We start from the raw sequence: 18,676 nt of genomic DNA on the forward strand, positions 1-18,676 counted from the left end.
GGCTAGAGATCGAAGCAGCTGTTGCTCGCATCCTTCCGAATTTGCAGTCGAATCAGAGGAGTGAAAAGTTTATGCGTCATAACCAATCAAATATACTGACGTCACTTTTATGTTCGTCTTTTATTTTATTTTCATTTTAATGAAGATAAGTGCATCCATCCGCGATAGTTGCGCAAATCGGATGAAAACATTCGTACGTACATACATAATAAATTATGCACATACCTACATACAATCTCCTTTAACATTGCCGAAAGTTACAATTTTGGGCTTACTGTATTATGACTGACACGTTAAAAACAATGATCGTTCTTCCAAGATTTACTGTCTTCATCTAATTCTGACTTGTCGCGATCTCGGTTGATCGTCAGCAAAAAGGAGAGCAAGAACATGAAACGTAACATGTAGGAATATGTACCTATATACATACGCGAAGAATATTATTCGGTGTCCGGAACTAAAAACATAAGTAAGAAACTTTGAACGCGTTTGTTCGTTGAGACGCGTCGCGAAAGACGAATATACGAATAATTTCGAAGGATCGGTGGGCTAGAATATGTCGATGAGATAACGTATAGAATGCGTTCATTTCTACGTTTTCAGTCTTCCTTCCTCTTTCTAAGCTTTCCCTCGGTTTGAATCGTCCTGGAGACCAGATCGACACAGGCCCCCAACGATGTACCGTTCGTTGCTTCTCCTTCGGGAGTATTAACTATTTTCCCGAGAGTCATGATGTAGCTACAGGCGATCCTTAATACGGAGAGTTTCGACAATTTTTGATTGTGAGAATAGGCAGGAATGGCTCGTCTTAGTGTATCAAACGCGGCACTGATCGTGTGCACCCTCGTCCTTTCTCTCGCGTTCGCCTCTATTCTCCTTTCGCGAGTCATATTCTTATAGTTCCTCTGTTGGCCTACCATTGGGGGCTGTCTCGAGTGACCGATTTGCGTGACAGCCGTTGTCACCGTTGACGTTGACGTCGACGTTGACGTCGTTGTCGTCGTCGCTGTTGCCGTCGTCGCCGAGAGAGAACCGCAAGCGTTGGTCGGACTGGTTCGGCGATCGCTATGACGATTCATGGAGGAAGATAAGGAGGAGAAGGAAGAGGAAGACGATGACGAAGAGGACGAGGTGTGATCGACGGAATAGGAACACGTCCTTTCGTAGCTACCGTCTACCGCTGGATGTGGAGGTACTCTACCGGCCACCTCTCCCCTAAGAACTAGCGAAAGAGGTTCTTCCTGCAATCTTGGATGCATAATTCTTGACCTGGTCGGTAGCGTATCGTGTGCCGTGACCTTCGTTTCGCTTGAGGTCGTCGCAATGTCGAGTCTTTGACGAGAGATGATTTCCCGCCTCTCAACGCGAGGTAAACACGGCGCGGGCGTTTGCGTCGATTGTCCCAGTCTCTGTGCTGTGAATGCGTCCTCTCCAATTTCGAAGCTCTTTGCTTTCTGAATCTCGTTGGGCTTTATTGCGTTTCTCTGCGCGTTGCCATCGTCTTGATTACGATCGTCTTCGGGCTCGTAATCGGGCTCGTAATCGGGCTCGTAATCGGGCTCGTAATCGTGCTCGTGTTTGCGTAGCTGGTCAGCAGTAGCTTGTGTCGAAGTAACAAAAGAGCTTGCAGATAATGGGTTCGATGGCAAGGAAAAAGTTGTCGACTGTGACATTTTCGGATCAGTTTTCCCAGAACTGTTCCACGGCCTAAACGGACTCGGCGATCGTGCTGTTCTGCATTCTTCGTCAGCTGTTATCGTTTCCTCGATTCCTTCGAACCTTCTTTTCTTTAACGGTGCTGTATTTTGTTCCTGAATCTTTCGTGGTTCCGCCAATTTCCTTTTGTTGCGCAAAGATATCGGCGTCACTTGCACTTCTAAGCTGTCTTCGGAGGCACTCGGTGAGTGCAGACCCGACATGTCATCCTCATCTCCTCCACTGCAGAAGCCAGCGTCTCTGTCGGAACCAGCCATCACGCCGGCTGGAATTAAGATAAATACCAATTTATACGACAGTTATGAATTTTTTCTATAGCATAAAATGAATTATTATAAGAAAGCTGTGTAGAACGATCAATGAGACGATCCGCATTTAAAGAAGAATGCTCATCTTTTCTTATATTTAACTTTGAATAGATGAATGAGCTCTAATCACAACATCACTGATATCTTTCATTCTCGCTGTTCTATGGGCAAGATGATTCCTCGCTTCGTTTCGTTTCGCTTCACAACATTTCTCGTTGAACAGACGGGATGTTTTCAGGCTCGTCAGATGCGTCATCCTACTTGTACCTACCATCTGGTGTACAGATCTACATACACGTACTTCGAAATTGTAATTTTCTTTCGATATTTTTACTCTAGATTACGTAGCCATGATAAACAGCGTTTGTTTCTTCGTCTATACGACTCATTCACTACATGTACCGATTCACGTTCAGATTTATATTTCCAAAGCAATGCACTCCTATCGTAGTACTTTTCTTTGATCAGTATCGAAGAGAAGGAACGTTTTTACCCATTAATCCGTTGCGTCGTCGCGTCCTGTCGCATCGTCTTGGAAAAGTAAGCAGTAACAGTCTCTCGATTCGTTCCCGTCCATTTAAACGAGGAGAGAAACGGAGAAAGAAACGAAGAGAATATGGCGCTGGCGCCAATCGCCTCGCCGCGCCGCGCCGCGCCGCGTCGCGTCGCGTCGCGCCGATCCGTGACGTTCTTCTCGTTTTGTTGCCTTTTGCGGTGTCGAACATACGAACGTGAGACCGCTTCTACGAATCGGATCGGGTCGTGTCGGGTCGGATCGGATTAGATCGTCTGTTTTCCGACTTTAACGCGACCGATGTAGCTCGGGCTATTAGAAGAAAAGAGGAAAAAAGGGAAAAAAGGGAAAAAAGGGAAAAAAAGGGAAAAAAGGGAAAAAAGGGAAAAAAGGGAAAAAAGAGAAAAAAGAGAAAAATGAGAAAAAAGAGAAAAAGAAAATCTTCCTTCATTTGGAGCGAAACCAAGGCTCATGAATAATTTTAGAAAAAAGTCGAATTGCAATTAGAATTGGTTCCTTACGATTTTGGAAGTACGGAGCATACAACGAGTACAAGATAATGGTTGAAGCACACCAGGTGGTAACCTGAATCGCGGTCATCCTAAAAAGTTTATCACTATTCCGATAAGCGATTTCAGATTTTAGTATCGAACATCTGTCCCCTCTCATCTAACGAGCAGGGGTAAGTGAAGCGACGTATACTTTTCTTCCTGTTTGGAAAGGTGTGCTGTGGTAAAAGAAATTAGTAAACATCTACAAATTTGTATAGAGAAAAGAGGAAGATCTTTTTACACGATAGAGATTTGGACAGAATGATGGCTCGTTCTGGAGGAATTTAAGCGCAGCAAATACGAACTCGCGTATCTCGTTTCTGTCAATGGTTGCAAATATCTTGCTACCACTTTTGTCGCGTCGTTTGACAATTGTTCAAACGAACCGAAATAACCGTGGACATCTGTGTAAACTCGCGGGAACTCGTGCACCTAACCACAGTCTAGTAGATACGTATCTCCTTCTCGTGACAAAGACACCATACTTTTGCGATTGTGTTCTTCGTTTCGTCGTGAAACACTTGCGTTCCTAATCCCCTGAATTGATGTAGTCGAATGTAAAATATTTGTTCAATTATTTCTCTGCTTTGAAACGAGAGTGAAGTTGACGGTAGAGAGAAGACAGAAATAGGAAAGTACGAATGTTCGAGTTTTGCCCTGGTTTAACCCTGAAGAGGAAGAGAGGTCGGTGTACCGACGCGATGAAAAGCTAGGACAAGGAGATAAAAAGCAGAGGAACGGATAAGACGAGGAAATCGCGAGAGGAAGAGGAGGAGCAGACGACGCTGACCAGATGGTCCACGCGCGAGCGTTAAATCGATATCTCGGTTGCGACTTTCTTCGTGGTGTTGTCGTCTCGGTCTGATGGCAGGCGTCGCGACGCACTTGTTTCTCGAACAGGGAGAAAATTTGACGCGAATGAAAATTAGTTTTTAGGTTGTATCGAAGGACATGCATTGGTTTCGAAGTTAGACAGGCAATCACGATCCCTCTGAGCGCGAATCATACAAATATTTATCGCAGCTGCGAGGGGAATGAAAATGCGGCACGTTTCATAGGAATAGTTCTACTGATCGATTAGAACGGTTTCCGAATCAACTAGATCTGTACATATGCGCAGATATAGAGATGTATATTTCGGCCTGTGTCGATTCAACGATATCTCTTTACTATCGCGGATCGATGGCTACGGAAAGGAAAACGATGAAGAAACGGAAATATAATAGAGAAGAAAAGAAAATGTCCGAAAAAAGGAGAAGCGGCAGGTAAATATCGGGCGCGCGGAAGGCTGCACTCTCTCGAACGGAAGAGGTCTGGTTCGAATAGCAGGTGCGACTTTGTGCTCAGGTGGGTGGAAGGTTCGGCGCTTACCGAGTCACCCTTTCTCCTTTTTATACGCACGCACACCGAGACAGCCCTGTCCTGTTCCTCTTCTCCATGCTCTGCCCTTCTAGTCCTTCTACCTGAACGTATCTAAGTGAATTTCAGCAAATCTGAATAAGCAAACCTATGCAACTCACGATAAAGTATCGATTAAGCATATTGGCTAAATGTTGATAGCAAAAACTGGTTCAACCAGTAATCGGAGTAATTCTGTGTTTACGTTGATATGATTACATCGTGCTGACATCAATGAAGAAATTTCCGTCGACGGCGGCGAAATAGTTTCGGTAAAACGATCGAGTCGATAACATTATCGTGACGGAAATGAAACGACTTATTTAACTAGTCATTGTTTTCATACCGAATCGTGGTTACGCGAAGGTGTACTACGAAATGTTCCTTCTGTTAGGGAGGTCGAAAGAAAGGGAGTAAAGAAAGTTGATGGAAACGAAGGACGGAGTGAACGTCGATTAGACCGATTAGACGGTGAGTTTCGAGTTTGGTCAAGGGGTCGTTTGTTCGGTGCGAGTCGGTTTCTTCTGTGGCTCGCCTCGCTCGCCTCGCTCGCCTCACTCGCCTGTGTGGCAACCCACGCTGGCGCCGCCGCGCCCTATCTCTCTCTCGCATCCTTCTGTATCTCAACTGTCATTCCCTTCTCTCCTCTTCTTCCTCCCCCCTTACCCTGCTCCTCTCTTCTCGAGCCGTTGCACCGATCCTTTAGATCCTCTCTTTCTTACTCTCTCGCCCTACCATTTCTTCTCGATCGCGATCTCTCTCAACTTCACCCAACACTATATCTGTCTCTCCGACACGCACATATTCGCCATTTCCCTTTCCTCCTCAGCCAACCACCCACTCACCCTTAACCTCCCTCTGTGTCCGCCTAACGGAGTACGCGTCTATCTATCTGTGTGTGTGTGTGTGTGTGTGTGTGTGTGTGTGTGTGTGTGGTAGCCGCGTTACTCGATTCCTTCGTATTCGTGAACCAGTCGTTTTCTCGCACGGAGACGGCTGGCGCCGTTCGTAACAATAATTATCGTTCTTCGCAACAACCGCTAGACGGCAGACTATCAATCGACCGTGCGGCGATTCTATTACGCTAATGCGAACGCGTCTCCGTGCTAATAGGTGCTATTCGTAATTTACGGACGGCAAATTTCTTCACCTTTAGTTCGCACTAACCCGTTTCTTCAAGTTTGCCAACGACTGAGATTCTTGTATATTACTAGATAGTTTACTAGATAATTAGGTAGTAGTTACGCGATTGGCAAAAGTAATCGTAGAAATGTTGGTAAAACGGGAGACACGGAAACCGCGCGGTACCTTCGTCTGATTTATCAAATTATCGGAACGTGTCGTATCGTTTTCTACAGCTTTCTTAATTTTCTCTTTTAGTGTTCTGTATTCTCACCTTTGATCAGAGCAGAGAACTCGGAAGTAGATTCAACCACGTGATGGGTCATCCTCGTTGGTGAGTGTAGTCGGTGTTGGGTCCACGATTTGCACGAAACACAGCCTTTTTCTTTCGATCACCACACACGCACTGCTACGTTAATCCACCGATAATTTCGCGAAATCGATCCCATGGGTAGGTGTAGCGAATGGATTTACGAGTGGCTGGTACACACGTTGCACGGTTCGTCTCTTCTTTACTTCTTCTACTTTTCTCTACTCGTACATGTACTTTCGATTAATCCCAGAATTCGAAAACACTGAGCATTTAATAGAAGAACGCGTGATGCGTTTATCCAGGAAATGCAATCGGTCGCGACCGATCCACAGAGCGTAGAAGGGATGATCGAGAACTCGAGGAACGGAAATTGACGCGACACGTCCTCGGTCGATCGCGGTCGACGATGTACTGACTCGTCGTCGCCTCGTGCGTTCGAGCCTCTTTCATCGTACACGCGTGCGAGGGAGACCCGACTGGCCTGCTGCTCCGACTTTGCAGCCTCTAACGTTACCACTACCGCTGCCGCTGCCGCTGCCGCTACCACTACACTACCACTACCACTATCACGGATACTGTTCGCTCGCGCCGTCGTTGCTCCGTCCGGATACGGTCACCCGGGTCACCACTTCTAGCCCTCCAACTATCGTTTCTTTCACCAGCTTCGCGGGGACCGACAGACGCGAATATTGGTCGGATAACGCGCGGCAAAAGAAGCAATCGTTCGTACGTGAATAGCGCGCGCGACGCTTCTCTCTTCTTCGCGATTCGATGGGACGAGATTCGTTGGAGTTGGAAAGGATCCCACAAGAGGAGCGGTGTCGTCGTGACGGTGATGGTGTTTTGGCATCGGTGTTGGTGTGGCGTTGACGCTGCTGATGACGGTGGTAGGGGCGCACATTGTTGGCGGCAAGAGGCAACGGGGGCCGACAGAACGGCGCCAGCCGGTCGAGAGTTTGACTTTGCTTCTCCGCACCCTTCTTTCTCCTTCTCCTCTGTCCCCCTCGCCCTCGCCATCGCCCTCTCCCTCTACATCTCCCACTCCCCCCGCCGCCGCCGCCGCCGCCGCCGCCGCCGCCGCGTCGCTCGAGCATCTTAAACGTTCTCGACTCGATCTGGAGTCTGGAGTCAGCCACCCGCGGTGGATCGTAGCGCGCGAACGTTCCTTCACGGCGTATGGAAGAGGCGCGAGTTTACGGAACACGCATGCGACCACCGTGCGAGAATTCTCCTTTGGTCAGCGAGGCCGTTTACCTACGCCCGTTCCAACCACCTCCAAACATCTCTTCTTCCCCTTTTTATTCCTCTCTTTTTACGCGTGCATTTCGCTCGATCGATTTGCGATCGTAGATGCCCTCACCGGCCAGCACAGTTTCCGTGCCCAACCAGATGGTTTTTACGAGCGCGCCGTCACGTGTGTATACTTGCCCACAAGAGGATCAAGTATTGTCCACCTAGGACAGTCCCTACCCCCAATGGCTCGACCATTTACGACCCAAAAACCCCGGACCTTGATTGCCCTGTACTCGCCATGCCGCGCCCAAGTTCGTCGTATGTGTGGCATCTGCTGGGAACCGACTACCTTAATACCCGCCCCCCCACTACAGCGCAGCGACCTATTCGCCCTTTCGTCGTTTCGTGCGAATGCAAATGTACGCTACTTTCTCGACAAATGTAGATATCGCTGAAATCAGATGAAACGAATGATAATTAATACCTAACCCCTAATATGCGAACGCGTTTGTCCCGTATCTGGCGAAACATATGCGCGGATAGGGGTGCGTTGAGGGTATTAAAGGGAAAAGACGAGCAAGCAGGTCTCGAATTGAACGGGACGCGTGTCGACCAGATGTGAGGAAAAAGCCGGAGGAAATTCCCAAGGGCGAGCCGAGTGGTTTCGCAGGTCGAGCGCATACGGTGGACAGGCCCACCATTTCGACCGCTGGTATTTCCCTCTTCTTATAGACAATTGTGTTTCTCTCCATTGTCAAGCGACCATCGTAGAGTCGAAAGTCGGGGGAAAACCAATCGGAAAGAGAGTAACCGGCATATATAGGTAGACAGAATAGGTCGCGGTTTTCACGCGATGTATCGCAGTTCGAACGTTCTCGTTTGGCGCGCTCTAAAGCGCGGGCGCTTCGAACGTTCAGCGTTCCAGCTGTGCTACGAGTTGGAAGATACTCGCGCGGTGTTTCGCACGCGTGTACGCGGTAGTAACCTGTCTGGCGAGTTTGGCAAGGGTCTTCTCTTCTCCGAGAGCGTTACGATTTGTCAGTCTCCCCACTGTGGTAACTAGCGGCACACGCACCTGCCGTGCCGTTGCTTGCCTTTTGCTTCCCAATAAATCTTACTCTTCGGCCCTTTTGCAACCGCGTTGTCCCCCCGTCTATTTAATTGCTCTATCGCGCGAGGCGCGAGACGCGTGAAGGACGGGAAGAGAACCAAGCCCCGTTTAACTTGATTCCTTTCTGCTTATCTTGCGGCTGACTAGAAGGCACACGCGCGCCGATACACGTTTAAACGACGTGAAAGGAGTCGAGGAAACGTTATAGAGGCACGCGCGTGCTTTATAATCTGTAAATATTTGATGAACGGACCGCGCACGACTGTGTTCGCATCTGTACTCCGTGTTAGCTTCAATTATTCAAGCTTTGCCACATGTTCTTCCCTTCTGCAACTATGTATATGCTCCCCCTCCTTTTATCTTCTTCTCTCTTCTCGTACAATTGCCGCTACTTTCTTCTTACCAAGCGCAGATGAACGAACGAAAAGATGAAAAGATGAAAAGTTCTCTGGTGCGCTAGCTCTCTACAGGAAACACGATAGGATACGCTCAGAGAGCTGGCTGGTGAAATTCGGCTGTTTTGTCGAAGAAACGAATCTACGTGTCCAATCTGCGACCGAGTTTCTTCCGATAGCTGTCGCCTGTGAGCGAGTTTCTCCTCTCGAGTCAAGGTTGGGTATGTTTGTGCGATTACGGTCGATGGCTGTAAAGCGAGCAGGTGGCGACTGGCCGGTCTGTCGACTTGACGACGACGAGGATGCACGAGCAAGAGTATGCGAGCTGCGAAACCAACGAGAATCGAGAGAACGTGCGTGCCATCGAGACTGCCGAATTATTTGGCATGGATCGCGTGGCTCTTCGCACCTGCCGCTGTCGGAATTGACCAGCTTCTGCGCGCTTCGAATCCACGCGTTCACAGTATTCCACACACCTCGAGGGGAGCTGGCGTTTAGAGAATCAAATTCGACAATCTGTTCTCGATCTTTCTTCAAATTCAACGAGACGTGCCTATCTACCATCGATGGTGTAAACATGTAAACTCGATTCTTCCCGACCAAATTTCACCCTTTCATCGAAATTATTCTTTTTCCATGAGATTCACCCCGAAGAATCGTGGGAAACATACACACGGAGGACTGAAGTACGCGTTCTATCTTAAGAGGTCCGGTCGAAGGAAGAAAGTCTCGACGGCTTTAGACGAACAAACAACTCGATACTTGGTCTTCTATTTATCGCTTCGCGTTCCACTCACGGGAATATACATAGATACATATAGCATTTATCGTCTGCTTACGTAGTTATGTACACGTGACAAAATGAAATACGAGAAACTGAGAAGACTTCTCGTATTTACCTGATCGATAACTTGTTTGTCTACCACTTCGTCTGTCGAATCTGAAGTGAAAATTGTTAACTTTGAGAGATAAGAAACTGGTACAGGATAACTTGAAAGCATCGAAGGGGTTCGTATCGGCGTTGAGATAGACAGTGAAAGAGCAGCGTCGTGTCAGTATCGCAGACGGAACGAGCGATCGTGAAGCCTGACTCAACAGGTGGGTCGTTTCAGTAAGAGATAGAGGAAGGGGAGAAGGAGGAGAGATTGAGAGAGAGAGAGAGAGAGAGACGAGGGGGGCGGGGATGGTTGAACAGGTAGAGGTAGAAAGAGTGTAGTGGCCTAAGAGCATTCTTAAACGACTTTTCTCTCCGAGCGCAGCCGTACTACGCTCGTATTTCATCTCGCGCGTACATACATACATACATGCATATCGCTTATTTCTCACGTTCTCGAAGCTTGGGGGCTCCGGCTTCCTGACTTACGGTCCTTGAAATGTCGACCGGTAATTACCTTCTACCTACCCTACAGGAGAATGTAGGTGTTCGAGCAGTCGAACCAGTTTTCTTAATTTCTCGCTTTTACCATTATCCAGAGGAAAGGTTGTCGCAGCGTTGGGTCGCTTGCTTTGCATTTTTTCCTATTACGACGTCGCTCCGAGTCAACCGTGAGGAAATTACGGAAGTAAAGCGACGCGCGAGCAGAGGAACAGGGAACAACGAAAGTCCTCCTTCGAGGCAATTCGGTCGGTCCAAGTTAGAGGTTACAGGTGCATCGAGCCTGGGACCGGGCCACTTGTTAAACACGCTACGATGCACCTGCCACACGGCATCATTCATTACCTTTATTTCTCTACCCTTCGCCACACCCTTCGTCGCCATCGACCAACACCCTTCATCCCTCGATCCTCTCTACCACTCGTTAGTCATGCCACTAAATATTCCTTTGCATATTCTGGATCCACTTGTTTCTGATTTCTCCAAACGAAAAAGTGGTTAACTTTGAAAGGAATAGCCTGGAAATATCCCAGCGGATACGATTGAGACGAAGCACGTTTTCTCGGACCGTTCGATGCTTTGAATTTTACGATGCAAATGGTTAGTGAGCGATGGAATTTGTTTCGGCGCGGCTAGAAAGCGAGGCAAGAACCGAGACCGGGTCTAAGGATCGGGGCTGGGGTCATTCGGACAGGTGTAGGTTTAGGGTATCGGTTACAAAGCTCGGCAAGTGGCGACCCTTTAAAGCCCCGGTCGCATCAAGATCGTATTGTTCAACGAGGAAAATTTACGAATACCGGGCGTGCGAGCGTAACGAGTCCCTTGGCGCAGGTCTGATTTATGCGAGGCCATTGGAAAAGAAGCCTGGCTCCCGTCACCTGCCGAGATCTTTTTCCTCGCTATTTTATTTCATCGATTCGTCATCCGTCATTCGTGGTTCATGGTCAGCATTCTAGACGGATTTCCTCGTGGAGCGTTGGCGTCGGCGTCGGCATCGGCGTCACAGTCACAGTCGCATCGCGTATGTACGTGTATCTGACTGTTGTTCGTCGCGTTTCTCGCTGAGTCACGGATAGATTGAACCTACCGAGGACGCGATATTGAACAGGGTTAACGAGATTCGACGTTTCGAGGATAACGGCTCAGTCGAAAGCATCCAGGTGTCGGCCCGTTCAAGGTAATAATGGGACGGGGCACAAGGGACTGTTCGATGACCCAGGTGGTAAAGGAATTGTGTACGGTGTCACCGATACCCCAAATACGATTGACAGACTCATTGTTCGCGGTGTAACCGATAGCCCCTGGCCCCAAGAGCACCTCGATCTTTTCTACCTGGATTTTTCTTCGCATAATTGCCCGTACTTTGCGCACCTCAGCTATTGTATTTCGATTCGGGGGGCTGGACGTCGACGCATTTTCCAATGTCTTCTAGTTTCGTAGAATTCGTGGTTGGATTGTGTCGGAGAAGGTGATAAAACGTTGCCCTTATTGTCGCGACTACGAAACGCGATACGAGTGGCTCCGGCCGCTGCGTTCCCGAATGCTTGCCAGCAGTGCCAGCGATCGAATGCGACGAACTCGCAGTTCGTCAAGAGGGACAGAGAGAGAGGAATACATTGGAGCGTGTGTGCTCGCACGAGCGAGGGGAGAGAGAGGTTTGGTCTAAAGATTACGGGGCGCGACATCTGGCGCCACATGCACATTTAGAAGCTGTCGCGTACGTGTAATAGGGTGATGGCTAAGCATCGCTCGTGACCTGCCTTCCGTCCTTTCTTCCATCCTTTCTTCCATCCTTTCTTCCATCCTTTCTTCCATCCTTTCTCCCACTCGTCCCGTCCCTCGTTTCACCGAACGAGAATTCCAATATCGATTCGGATAAGAAAAAACTGAATTCCAGCTAGAGTTTGGAAAGACGCGCTGATGAATTGTCCGCGCTCAAGGGAGGATCGAAGCTGTCGCTTATCGCTCGGTTAGGCCACGACGCGCGACGGAGCGAATGTGTGCAATCGCGGGCAACTCGCAATATGTATTCGGTCTATTTCTATTCCGGCCGCAAAACATCTGGCAATAGAGTCGTCGCTTGATTCGAGTAGGAGTGGATATCGTCGCTGAATGCCACGATAACAAACCTGTGGAAGGCCAACGCGTAATCGCTCTCTAATTTCAAGCCTTTCAGGAGACTCGTCTTCTAGAGTATTCAAATATGCAGCTAAAACGGCTGCTGGTTCAGATACTTTCCATGGTTCGCGCTCGATTTAGACGCTTTCGTGTCTTCTTTTCCTGGTTTCTTCGGAACGTTCTAATTTCGTGGTCGACACGTGCCCGGATGGAAACAGATGTATGTATTATACACATGTACCTTTCAGGCGTCGTATAAATACCATACGTCGGTGTTTGTCTGGCTCGGTTCTCGGTTAACCGAGCGGCCGAGTATCTCCGACAGTGCTGTCGAGTCCATGCGAATCGATATAAAGTTACTGGCGCGCAGTTGGCGCCAGCGTGACTACCAGCGTGACTGCCAGATTCCAATTACGTGGATCCGATCGTAAGTATCAGCGTTCTTCCCTTCACTGGCTAACTACGCGAATCGAAACGAGCGAAACGCTGCGCTTCCTGCCGCAACCACGCGTCGCTCTTCTTCTCTTCTTCTCTTCTTCTCTTCTTCTCTTCTTCTCTTCTTCTCGACTAATTTCCCAGTCTTTTTACGGTTTCGAGGATGCAATTGTCGCGTCGCTCCGTTGCAAAGTTGCAAAGTTAGCCTGAAGAACGATTAACTCCGCGCTCTTTCTCGAGAGTGAATTGCAAACGGGAGGCGTTTTAAAATTACGCGTGTCGTGCGAGCAGGTGATAGCGGCGGGCCACTCGAACGTGTGTCAGGTGTTGCCATAACAACGAAGACGAAAGCGTGCGTAGTTGGCTCGCGTCACGATCGTGTAACGGGTGTCCGCAATTTTGCGAAATTAACCGTATCGCTTCGTGCACTGGGACCGCGATTGCAATCGCGATCACTATCGCCATCGCCATCGCCATCGCCATCACAGTCTGAGGAACGTTCGTCGCCTTCTTAAACACAGTGGGGAAATGCGTAATTCGAAAGACGGAAATGGCAGTGGCTGGATTCGATTCGAATGCTCCTCGGTAACGATTCATCTATCTAAAAATCACACGCTTCACCGCACCATTTGTCGATCATAGCGTGAGAGAGAAGAAGTTTCGATCCGCAACCATTAGCATCGTTATCACCGAGCGATCTCAGCGAAGGGGCGAAGGGACTGCGCTTCGCGTCAGGTGCAAATTTTGGTCGAGACTGAACAACCGACGCTTGAACGAAGGAATGTCGAAAAGGAGCGTTAAATGCGCGCGACAGGTGGACGAACGGGCAAGCGCGTAGGGAAGCCTACGAATTTGGTTTAAGCGAAGAGGGAAGCTCGGTTCTGAGCTCACTGGGACTTGCCGAGTCCCGAGTCCCGAGTCCCGAGTCCCGAGGACAGTAGCGTTCGTCGCGTGACGATGGCGTGTGCCCGCGGGGGCGTTCATTCGATTCTCTCCCAGGTTGGCTGAATCGCGTGCAGTAGCGTTTCACGCGGTTCACAGTCGAACGATCCAAAACTCGTTGCAAGGTGGATGCTACTGGTGCGTTAGGAGGGTCGCGACCGATCGGTTCGAAGGCAATGGAGTGAGACCGAAGGGAAGATTGTCGGCGCGAGATTTAAACGTGGGCGGATCGTTCGGCCAGCCGCCCCGGGTGTTTCTCACCCGCATACCTCGTATACGTGCGGCTCATCATCCTCTCTTTTCCCTTTATCCTTCGCCTCTTTCGTTTGGCTCAGACATCATTGCCGTGTCCTAACCCCTATTTCGTTTTCTCTTTTCATTCCCTTCATCGCTCGCTCAGAATCCAGTCGACCCCTTCTCCTTCTCTTCGTCTAACTTCTAAGTGTACATCTCCTTGTCTTTCCATTCTTTCCATTCTTTTCATTCTTTCCATTCTTTCCACTTTCTTTCCCACATCTCTGCCTTTTTCCTTTTCCAGGCGCGACCGACGTCGTACGGTTTTGGCCCGAGCCAAGGGAGAACTTGCTCACAGAAAAGGCAGGGCATTCTTCCGAAATTGCCACTCGTAGACCGTTCGGACTTGCCTATGCATAACTTCGTTTCGATATCGAACACTTGCTGAACGATGAGAGAGTTGCGTTCAGTGAGAGAGAACGGGAGAGAAGTAAGAGAAAAAGCAAAGAAGAGGGCTCGCAATCGCCCCGAGGATATTCCCATGAGTCGGGGGCGGCGAGGCGAGGCATCTCGCTGGGCTGAAAGTTGTTCTTCGAAGACTCGAGGGCATCGGTGGCGTTCCGAGCAGATCGGTGCGTGCAATCGTCCGTTCTCGAACGCGTTATTACGTGAATCCCCAATTATCCTTCCCGAGCCATTCTCTTTCGTGTTCTTCCGTTCCGCGCAACATTCTTCGCTCATCCTGAGTTTCATCTTTCATCGAAACATCGATTTACGTCGACGCTAAGGGCGCACGCGTTTCTAATTCCTTCTTCTTTTCGATACAATGCTCGAAACTCTAAGCTGTTTTGCGTTTTCCTACCAAACTTTTTCCTTTGAAATTTCACGTTTCATAGAGGCCTGACTTCTTCCTGAGTCGCGCGTCATCCTCATAGATGCTATCACACAATAAATTAATAAATTAATACGAAAGTTGACGGAGCGCGTTGGAATATTACCCAACACCTCGCGAGCGTCGCGATCAGGATCGTATGAAGAGAATAACCGGCAAGTTATAGTGGTCAGCGGCGGGAAAGGTAGGAAACTTGAACGCGTCGGTATTTCCATATCTCGTCGACTCGTCGATGATATTAGCGAATCAAGCACGAGTTTTGTCGCGTTCAGACATTTCAGCGATCGAAGAGCGTGGAACGGTGGAACGGTAACCGCGCGGATTATCATGCACGTGCATGTTGACAAAAGAAGTTTAGCTTGTAAAGCTGATTAAACCTTAGTTAATCACAGCGAAACAGGATGGCATCGGATACAAGGAGGTAGGGCGCGATCTGTATCCACCAACTCGGTCCTGTGCTTTCTTGGTAACCACTTTATCGAGCGGGCGGTCCCGCGCGGTAAATTCTCCTCGAGTCTACCTTCTTCCATCTTCTGTTTTCCGCTTCCTTTTCACATAGCGATTGAATTCGGTGCTGTGGTCCGCGAATTCCTCTTGCACTTTGCCTTCTCAATTGATCAGATCATGAATCACCTTTCCGTCCCGTTTTCTTTCTTCCTTTCGATTAACGAGCATCTATGTCTGATTTCACTGGAAGTCCAAGTCGATTTCGAACGAAGGCTTCTTCTGGCGTTATGTTGTCTGGATGTACGGCGCGTATGCAACATCCACCGACCTACGAGAATGAATCTCGTTCCTAGTCAGCTGATTCGACGATAACCTTTCTTCTTCTGGCACTTGCAGAATCATCTTCTTCTCGATCAACAGTCGCTCGTCGCATTCTGTTCTCGAGATTTCTTATGTTATCGATAGTGAGCGTAAAAATGATCGGTCCTATGGAAGTGTTCGAACAATTGTTGTGCTCCTTTCAATTCTAATCTTTTTACTGCCCCAAGTAGGCGCACAAGGATAGAAGACCAGCGACGAAACCAGAAATTTTCGCTTCGTAAAATGATTTCCTTCATATCAAGGAAATACTACTCAAACATGTGTGCATATCGTATCCTGCGCACACTTAGCGAATCAAGTTTGCAGTAAACGGATAGAAAGGTTCCTTAGCAATCTGCGCTCCTAGTATATCGGTGGAGCGCCGCAGCGCCACGCGTCACGGCGAACATCAACGTAATGCAAGACGCGGCGCGGCGCCTACGAAATACAACCAGTCACCCGATCGAAGCCTTGGACCTTTGCGTCCTACACTATGGTTGAGTGACCGGAGGAACTCTGAACATGCGTTACCCTGACACCCACGGAATGAAGGCAGCTCGACGAATTACCCAGGGGGTGTCTGCTGGGCCTGGAATGAGAACGATAGGAAAACATTTTACAACTTTTCAATTCTGAACTTAACTTCTCATTAATTACAGTATTACTTACATTATTCTTCGCATTCCGGTACCCGAATTCTCCAACGCAGGAACTCGCTTTCACTGACTCGAATTATCGATATTAAGTTTCCTTTTCATATCCCAATAAAAAAAAAAAAGTGAACATAAAGAGCTATGATCGCGATTAAAAGTATTTGCCGACGAACAACACTGACTCTAATCGCGTGATCGCAGCCTCGCAGTTTTTTAGAAATCATTTACGACACGCAGAAAACACTGATTCTATTGTCACGTAATAATATCTGTAGCACGAGTAGTCACTATACCCCAAGAGCAGTTCTGCTCTTCAAAAACAAAAGAACGAACTTTTCCTACTACGCAACAAACACTGATTCTACAACCGCATTGCACGCGGTCACAAATGTCCTAAAAAAATTCTTCTGTGAATCTGTAATGAAAAAAGGAGACAAATGTTAAACTTTAGAAAAATGTTAAATTGAGCTCTCCTTACCTAACCACTCACAGAACTGCGACTACATGTTATCTCCAATGTCAAATAAATGAGTAAGGACTCGTCCGTACCATGTAACCTACGAAGTGGTCCTTAACTTGAGCGATCGCCAGCCACTGGTGTAAATTAGAGTATTTTCAACATTTAAGAACTCATTGATCTTTTCGAATCTTTACATTGTACGAGCTTCCAATAAAACCAAGTACAAACGTGGCAATGAAACCGTCAAAGCAACTCCAGATTATTTTATAAATTAGGTTATGGTAGCAAAAAATTTACATAATCTTATTACATAATGACACACAATTATCTTATATATTTCAGAAAGACGAAAAAATCCAACAGGTGTTGCAATAATATTAAGGAAAATACTAAATATCTTACTTTGACAATGGAATTCTGCAGTCAGGCGTCATCTTTTTCGAAGTGGATTCAGCGGGCTTCCTGAAATGCGCGCGCATCCTGTACAACCCGCAGAAAAGAGTACAAGTCAAAAATGCACAAAGCAAAAATACGATGTCCCAGATTTGACCAGCCATTTATTGTCTGCAATGTAAAAATATAGAACAAAGTTTTAATTACTGTAAAAATCTGATTGCAGTTCACGAAATATATTAGAAGTTACGAGTTTTGATTAACCTTTGCTAAGCTACGAAACATACAATCAAATTCTTTTACTTTAGCGATGGAGGTGTATAAAAGTTACTAGCGACTATTAATCATTCAAATGCGCGCAGCTGACATAAACCTTGCATTAAACGCATGATATATTTCCCTAACCAAAATATTTTTCAATAAAAAATACTAAGCCTGCCCACTTATTCCAAAAATTCTACGTAAAACAATTACCTCAATCATCAGTCATAACATCGCCATCTAGCGGTAGCGGCCTAGGCTCAATTATACCAAGTGGGTACTCGCGACATCTAGCGGTGCTGCCTAAATACTTAATTAGTTCCCAAGTTCCACCACTAGATGACAGTGCTGTCACCTGAAATCATTCTAGCAGCACCACCAGTCCTCTCACAGCGTCGTGTGGAGTGTACAATTTTTTTCGAACAAGTTCAACTCAGGGGTGTCAAAGTAGAGGCTTTGCCCCTTAGAATGAGACCAGGCTGACCTCTCTGCGATTTCTTTTGACCGAGTTACAGCAGCTCAAACATTGACTACTTTTCGGGGTTCTGGAGCAGTGAGTAACTGCGAGGCTGGAGGCTCACTTTTTATTCAGAGTGCGATATCTCGGTAAAAAAAAATCGTACAACGCTCGCCGAGGTCTTGTTCGAAAGGGAAAGGTTCAGGCTTCCATCTCCCTGAAGAAAAAGTCGCGAGAAAAATTTATCAAGCTCCTGACAGGCGACCGAAGTTGGAAAACTTTCGACGAGAAACCACCCTCTCTTACTCGGCGGGACGTGAAGTCAAGAAATTTTTTCGAAAAAGTTCAACTTCGGGACGTCAAAGAAGAGGCTTCGCCCCTTAGAATGAGACCAGGCTGACCTCTCTGCGATTTTTTTTGACCGAGTTACAGCAGCTCAAACATTGACTACTTTTCCGGGTTCTGAAGCAGTGATTGATTGCGAGGTTGGAGGCTCACTTTTCATTCAGAGCGCGATATCTCGGTGAAAAAAAATCGTACTACGCTCGCCGAGGTCTTGTTCGAAAGGGAAGGGTTCAGGCTTCAATCTCCCTGCAGAAAAAGTCGCCAGAAAAATTTATCAAGTTCCTGACAGACGACCGAAGTTGGAAAACTTTTGTGCAAGAACAACCCTCTCTTCCTCGGCGGGTTGTGAAGTCAAGAATTTTTTTCGAACAAGTTCAACTCAGCCACGTCAAAGTAGAGGCTATGCCCCTTAGAATGAGACCAAGCCCACCCCTCTGCGACTTTTTTTGGCGGAGTTATAGCAGCTCAAAGATTGACTACTCTTTCGGGCTCTGGAGCATTGAGTAACTGCGAGGCTGGATTCTCACTTTTCATTCAGAGCGCGATATCTCGCCGAAAAAAAATTGCAGAGCGTTGGCCGATGTCTCGTTCGAAAGGGGAGGGTTCAGTCTTGAATTTTCTCTGAGGTGGAGTTCCAAAAAAA

At 47.7% G+C, this 18,676-nt stretch overlaps 1 protein-coding gene and 1 long non-coding RNA gene across 3 annotated transcripts; one reads left to right on the plus strand and one right to left on the minus strand.

Annotated features, from left to right (window-relative positions):
* Window positions 1-101: 101 nt before the first annotated feature.
* On the minus strand, window positions 102-11,456 carry Net (atonal bHLH transcription factor 8-like protein net). 2 transcript variants are annotated; one of them, XM_076375966.1, is made up of 2 exons: window positions 11,369-11,456; window positions 102-1,981 (listed from the first exon to the last, which is right to left on the minus strand). In XM_076375966.1, exon 2 carries the CDS (start codon window positions 1,971-1,973, stop codon window positions 600-602), a length of 1,374 nt encoding a protein of 457 aa, XP_076232081.1. In that variant the 5' UTR covers window positions 1,974-1,981; window positions 11,369-11,456; the 3' UTR covers window positions 102-599. The 2 variants fall into 2 exon arrangements, with proteins under 2 accessions (XP_076232081.1, XP_076232080.1); XM_076375965.1 differs by lacking the exon at window positions 11,369-11,456 and adding an exon at window positions 5,884-6,413.
* A 933-nt stretch (window positions 11,457-12,389) lies between these two features.
* LOC143178552 (uncharacterized) lies at window positions 12,390-17,376 on the plus strand. Its single transcript, XR_013001802.1, has 3 exons — window positions 12,390-12,407; window positions 12,460-12,581; window positions 16,920-17,376. It is a non-coding gene; the product is annotated as an uncharacterized LOC143178552 (long non-coding RNA).
* The last annotated feature ends 1,300 nt before the right edge of the window (window positions 17,377-18,676 follow it).

This window comes from Calliopsis andreniformis, chromosome 4 (genome assembly GCF_051401765.1).
Source record: "Calliopsis andreniformis isolate RMS-2024a chromosome 4, iyCalAndr_principal, whole genome shotgun sequence".
NCBI lineage: Eukaryota > Metazoa > Arthropoda > Insecta > Hymenoptera > Andrenidae > Calliopsis > Calliopsis andreniformis.

Bases quoted from the DNA above. Each gene is read 5' to 3' on its own strand.
- Net (XM_076375965.1), bottom strand. From the start codon at position 5,935: ATGACCCATCACGTGGTTGAATCTACTTCCGAGTTCTCTGCTCTGATC. The intron at 1,982-5,883 runs GTGAGAATACAG...TCTTAATTCCAG, and splicing joins GTTCTCTGCTCTGATCAAAG to CCGGCGTGATGGCTGGTTCC.